The 6,383-nt window shown below is 61.4% G+C and overlaps 1 protein-coding gene across 1 annotated transcript in view; it reads right to left on the reverse strand.

Moving 5' to 3' along the window:
- LOC108519365 (putative serine protease 29) overlaps positions 1–3,170 on the reverse strand; it is a 6,205-nt gene extending 3,035 nt beyond the window's left edge. The window contains exon 1 of the mRNA XM_017858286.1: positions 3,091–3,170. Coding sequence (XP_017713775.1) covers positions 3,091–3,170 — 80 coding nt within the window. The remainder of the gene's footprint in view (positions 1–3,090) is intronic.
- Positions 3,171–6,383: the final 3,213 nt, after the last annotated feature.

Below are 6,383 nucleotides of genomic sequence, written 5' to 3' on the forward strand. Positions count from 1 at the left end.
GGCTGGGGCTCAGACCCGGGGTCAAGGGAATGGGTGTGGGGTAGGGGCTGGGGGCTCAGACTCAGGGTCAGGGGTGGAGGGTGTGGGGTGTGGGCTGGGGACTCAGACCTGGGATCGGGGGTGGAGGGTGTGGGGTGTGGGCTGGGCACTCAGACCCAGGGTCAGGGGTGGAGTGCGTGGGGTACAGGCTGGGGATTCAGACGCGGGGTCAGGGGAGAGGGTGTGGGGTGCAGGCTGGGGGCTCAGACCTGGGATCAGGGGAGAGGGCATGGGGTGTGGCCTGGGGGCGTGGAACTGCCTGCAGGCATCGGGGAGGGGACGGCGCCCTTACCATGCCGGGACTCAGCAGCTCTCTTCCCCGGCCCCTCGGAGCCTGTTTATCCTCAGCCACAGGAGGAGGGCAGCAGGAGGGTGGGGCCCTGCGGTGGCCTCAGGTCCAGGAGGTATCTCTTCACCCCTTCCTCCTCTCTGTCTCCCAGCCACACTCCGAGTCTCCACCCGCCCAGCAGCCTGGGCTGGCAGGACAGGAGTAAGAGGAGAGGGTGAGGGCAGAGTGCGGCTGGGGCGATGCTGAGGCCCTCCAGTCTGCCTGTTCCTCCAAGAGGACGCCACAGCATCACACAGCTGGTTCGGAGGGCCAGGTCCTTGGAAAAAACTCAGATCTGGAGCTCAGGAAGGAGCCCGAGGCAGCAGCAAGCCTCTGCCTCCCACCATGAGGTCCCCAGGACAGTTTCCAGCAGTTCATGTACTGCAGCACCCCATGAAGGCGAGGGGTGGCCCCATGTGGAGGTGCGGCTCGCTCCCAGGGTAGGGGCCACTGGCCCAGCAGACTGTCCAAGGAAGGTGCCCACTGTGACGGTGCCTACCACAACTGGCCAAGCCCACTCTGGCCAGATGTCCTCCAGCCGACTCACCTTGGGGTCTGCATGTGGAGACACCTCCATGGTGGGTGTGGTTGGGGTGAGGTCCTCTGTCCTCAGAGAGGCCTTCGGGACCCAATTGAGTCAAGTTCTGGCTCTGTCACCCAGGCTGGAGTGTAGTGGCATGAATACAGCCCACTGCAGCCTCCACTTCCTGGGCTCAAGCAATCCTCCCACTCAGCTCTCCCAAAGAGCTGGGACCAGCGGAGCACTATGCCCCAGAGACAGGAGAGACACCCATGCAGTGCTGACCGGAGGGGCCCAGGGGCAGAAATGCTGCCTTGGACGTGCCACGGCTGCACCCTGGGTCTCGGGCAAGAGCTCTGGAGGTGTGGCGGCGCCTCACTAGAGCCGTGGTTCTCCCAGGGGGCACGGGGCTTCGAGGACAGAGCCAGGACCAGCAACCACAGAGGCCGCCGGAAAGGCAGGGAGGGAAGGGATGGAGAGGAGAGAGATAGGGAAGAGGGAGGGAGGACCCGGGAGAAGAGTGGGATGAGGCTGTCCAGTGTTGGAGGACTCGGGGTGCCCCACATCCTGTAGCCCGGGCCATCTGTCCCCAGCCTCGGTGAAAGCTGCTCCTCCTCTGGGACCCCGCCACCAAGAGGTCACAGGCACCGTGAGAAAGGCCTGGCGGCTCCATGCCCCTCCCTCCCCCAGCGGGTGCTGGGACCCCAGTCAGAGCTAATGAAAGGGGCCTCACATCCTGCCCAGAGTGTAGGGAGCCTGACCCCCATGCTCCTTGAGGCCCCACGGTCCCTACTCCTCCCTCCCTCTCCGGCCTGGGCCCCCACCTGCTCCTCAACTTCTTCCTAAATCTCTTTCTCCAGTCTTTTTTTTTTTTTTTTTTTTGAGACAGAGTCTAGCTCTGTTCCAGGCTGGAGTGCAGTGGCCGGATCTTAGCTCACTGCAAGCTCCGCCTCCGGGGTTTACGCCATTCTCCTGCCTCAGCCTCCCGAGTAGCTGGGACTACAGGCGCCTGCCACCTCGCCCGCCTAGTTTTTTGTAGTTTTTAGTAGTTTTTAGTAGAGACGGGGTTTCACGGTGTTAGCCAGGATGGTCTCGATCTCCTGACTTCGTGATCCGGCCGTCTCGGCCTCCCAAAGTGCTGGGATTACAGGCTTGAGCCACCGCGCCCGGCCCCTTTCTCCAGTCTTAAGCCTGAAGCCCCTCCCCAGTCTCTGTGTGCCCCCACTCCTGCAGCACACCTCCGGCTTCCCAAGTTGGAGGTGCATGTAGTTGGGGTGGGCAGTTGGCACTAAAAGCCAGAAGTTCCTCTGCCAGAGGTGAGGAGGTCAGAGGTCCCCCAGCCCCTTGCCTGTCAGGCGGATGGACAGACGATCGCATCTGATGATCACAGCCACGGCAGGGCGGCAAGCCTGAGAGCGTCAGGCACCCAGGGGGACCCTCCTGCCCCAGCCTGGGCGCCAGCAGGGGAGCTGACGAGGCAGCCAACCACCCAGAGCTGGAGAGAAGGCACCATGGTGTTTTCCCGGCGTTTCTTCACTGAACTTTCTCAGCAGTTTCCCCGCAGACCCCTGATAACAGAAAGCCGATCTGATGCCCAGTCTGGGGACGTTCAGGTCCACTCAGGGTCAAGGGCCCTGTGGCCCATGCAGGCCCCCTGGGGTCCCAGGAAGCCTGGGCTCTGGGAAGAATCCAGAATCCTGGTGGGGTCAGGAGGGGGTGCAGAGACCCCCAAGGAAGCTGTCCTCAGGCCCCTATCGTGGAGGAGATCCTGGGAGGGGAGTGGATCCCCTGCTTTGGAGGGGCCCAGGGAGCAGGAGGGGCTCAGCAGGGCGGAGGCAGGGCCTCCCTGTGGCTCCAGGAAGCCCACGTGGTGGGGTGCTCCCGTCTCCCCCAGAGTTGGGGATGGACAGTGTTGGTCCCAGATAAGTGGGAGTGGCCACAGCTCACCCGTGGTGCCCAGGCTGTGGCTGTGGCTGTGACTGTGACTGTGACTGTGACTGTGACTGTGACTGTGATGGGGCCACTGTGTCCTGTTCGGGGTCTTAAGGGCGATCATGGGGACCCACACCCACAGCGGCTCCTCTACCTGGAGAGGAGGGGTGAGAGAGTAGCTGCTCAGGGGCAGAGCTGAGGTCCCCTAAATTCCAGGGCAGCCAGCTCCGCAGAGACCCCACAGTTCAGGGAGGCTGTGTCCTCAGCTGACCTTGAGACTCCGGGAGGTCCAAGGAGGAGACCCGGCCGAGGCAGCAGGCTCAGGCTGCTGGCCCCGCAGTGCGGCTCCATGTCGGAACTGGGGTGCAGCGAGGTTGGGTTTGATATCACAGATTTGGGGGAATGAGGGGAATGTCCCAACCAGGGATGGGTGTTGGGGAGAGAACAGGTAGCTCATCCCTGGGCTGTGGGAACCTGCAGGGAAGGCTGAGCTGCTCAAGGAGCCCAGGCACCGCCTCTGGGAAACGGAGCCCTCCCAGAATGGGGCAGGAACCACACACCCTCCCCGTGGGCCCCCAACCTGGCCTGAAGGTGCGGTCCCTCCAGGTTGGCCACGAGCTCTCCAGAACCTTGGGATGTGGACCAGGAAGTCCCACCACAGCCCAGGACACATCAGAGAATCAGAGACACGGAGGCTGCTGTTCACACAGTTTAATAGCATGGCAGACCCAGGCAGGAGGCAAGGTCCCTGGGTGTGTCCTCCCCTCCCCCACATCCACGGGACACCAGCTTCTGAGCCTCCCTGCCGCTGTGTCCTCACCCCCAGGTCAGGGAAGGACGGGGTACTTCGGGGTCAAGGCGGGGTGGAAAGGAACAGGGTCTGGAGGCGGGAAGGGGAGAAGAGGGGAGGCCCGGCAGGGATGGCAGGAGGGCAGGTCGGCTCCCCAGCTCTTAAAGCCTCCTCAACTCTCCAGCAGGATGTGCTGGCGGACCCAGGAGGAATAGGTCATCACCCGGGTGTAGACACCAGGGTAGTCCCCGTGCCTGGAGGCCACACCCCAGCTCAGCACGCCAACCTGGAGCCAGGTGTCCACCCAGTAACAGACCAGGGGGCCCCCAGCATCGCCCTGTATGGGGAGGACACAGTCAGGAGACGGCCCCACGGCAAGGCAGCTCCACGGCCGACACCGAAGGCAGAGGGCGGGGCCGGGGTCTCACCTGGCAGGAGCCCTTCCCCTTCCTCCCTGCACACAGCATGTCAGCCTTGATGGCGGTGCCCTGGCCATGGACAACGGGGCCTTTGTGATACATGCTCTCGCAAGCTCGGGTCCTCACGATGGGGACCTCGGCCTCCTTCAGGTGGGGGGCTGGGGGCAGCGGCGCTGTGGGGAGGGACTGGGTGAGCATGGCTGGTCCTGGGGGGCTCGGGCCCTCCATCCATGTGCCAGGGAACCTGGGCCTGGCAGCCCCTTTTGGGCTCAGGTTCCTGCTCAGCAGAAACAACACACTCAGGCTCCAACGGAGGCTGGGAGGGAATCGCAGGGCTTCGGTGCTATAGAACATGACTTTCCCAAAATTAAAGACCAGAGCGCCAACAAATAAGAGAAAAAGCCATCTAGAAAATAAGCAACAGCCACACTGAAGCTGTGAGTCACCCTGAGAGCTGCCCCTTCTGGCTTTTGGAAGATCTCGCAACTTTATTACCAGTCAAGAAGAAAAGTTGCAACATTCTGGACCTGGAGACAGCCAGTGAGGCACCTGCAGCCGGGAAGTGCTCCTGGAAGGGAGCCTCAAACCCAGACCTTTTTTTTTTTTTTTTTTTTTTTGAGGCAGGATCTTGCTCTTGCCCAGGCTGGAGTGCAGTGGCATGATCACAGCTCTCTGTAGCCTTGACCACCTGGGTTTAAGCGATCCTCCCACCTCAGCCTCCCCAGTCACTAGGAATACAGGCGCTCCCACTATGCCCTGCTCTTCTCCCCCTCCCCCTTAGAAACAGGGTCTTGCTGTGTTGCTCAGGCTGGTCTGGAACTCCTCAGCTCAAGTCATCCTCCTGTCTGGACCTCCCAAAGCGCTGGGATTATGAGTGTGAACCAGTGCATCTGGCTGCCAGATGGCTTTGAGAGAATAAGCCGGAACCGGCTGTGGTGGGGTCTTGTGATTCCGGGGAGCAGCGAGGTGCAGTGGCCTGTCTTTGACAACCGCCATAAAGAGGGTTTTTGGGAAGAGAAACCACATCGTGAAGTTGTCATCATAGGTAAGTCCCAGAGGAAAACGCTCAGAACGCCGGCTCTTCAGGGGGACCGAAGGGCCGAGTCCAGCACACGATTCCCCTACAGTTACCAGGGTCGGAACCACGAGCAGCCAATGACAAAGGCCAGGTCGTCAACAGCAGGCCCGGGAGCCAAGGCTGAGGGGAGCCTCTCTGAGAAGCGCAGCGTGGCTCTGCCACCCTGGGCACATCCTTCCCCCTTCCCAGCCTGTTTCCCCACCTCAACGCCGGGCATGTGGACAAAGGGAGTTCTTAGAACAAGCACGGAATCTAGAGATGAACAGCCCGAGAGCACAGGGCCAGGAAGTGAAACAGGAGCCCACTGTCCCACTAGGATCTTCCATCGGAAAAGTACAAACAGACCGTGCCTGGGCTGCGAGGCCAGAGAGCCATGGGCTAAAGGCCACAGCCCTGGGTACGAATCCTTGGCCAGCCCCTGGGAGTCCTGCCATCCAGATGCATCACTCTCTTTGACAACTGCAAACCGAGGCCAGGCAGAGTGGCTCATGTCTATCATTCCAGCACTTTGGGAGGCCAAGGCAGGTGGATCACCTGAGGTCAGGAGTTCGAGACCAGCCTGGCCAAAATGGCAAAACCCCGTCTCTACTAAAAATACAAAAAATTAGGCGTGGTGGTGCACACCTGTGGTCCCAGCTACTTGGGAGGCTGAGGCAGAAGAATCGCTTGAACCCAGGAGGCAGAGGTTGCAGTGAGCCGAGATTGCGCCACTGCCCTCCAGCCTTGGGGACAGAGCAAGACTCCGTCTCAAAAAAAAAAAAAGGCAATTGCAAACCGAGAAATGGTGTGCAGCTCCTGCAGCTGTCTGTCTCCAAGGCTTAAACAAGAGCTAAAGATGCCTCCTGGTGGGGAGGCCTGGAGCCCACCTGTGGCCTAGGCACATCCCTGCCGTCGCCATGCACCCCGCCTGAGTTCTGCCCAGTCCTTCCCCGCCCCCCGCCCCTGATCTTACCAAGGGTCCCCCAGCCGGTCACCCAGCACTTCTTCCCGGGAGGAGTGTTAGTGAGTCGGGGGCCAGGGAGACCGGGTGGACGAGATCAGACAGCGTCACGGGGGTCTCCAGCTTCAGTAGGGCGATGTCTGCGTCCCCCAGGCCGACAGGCTCATGTTGAACTTGGGGTGCAGGATGATCTGGGCCACCTTCGTCAGCTGGTCATGGCAATAGAGCGTCACTTGCCCGGTTTGGACTCTGTATGTCTGTGGCTTCCATGCGGACCTGGGAGAGACCAGCTGCTTCTCAGGGTAGGGGGCCCCGGCCCCCAGTGCAGCAGAAATAA

This window comes from Rhinopithecus bieti, unplaced genomic scaffold (assembly GCF_001698545.2).
Source record: "Rhinopithecus bieti isolate Rb0 unplaced genomic scaffold, ASM169854v2 scaffold_47707, whole genome shotgun sequence".
Taxonomy (NCBI): Eukaryota; Metazoa; Chordata; class Mammalia; order Primates; family Cercopithecidae; genus Rhinopithecus; species Rhinopithecus bieti.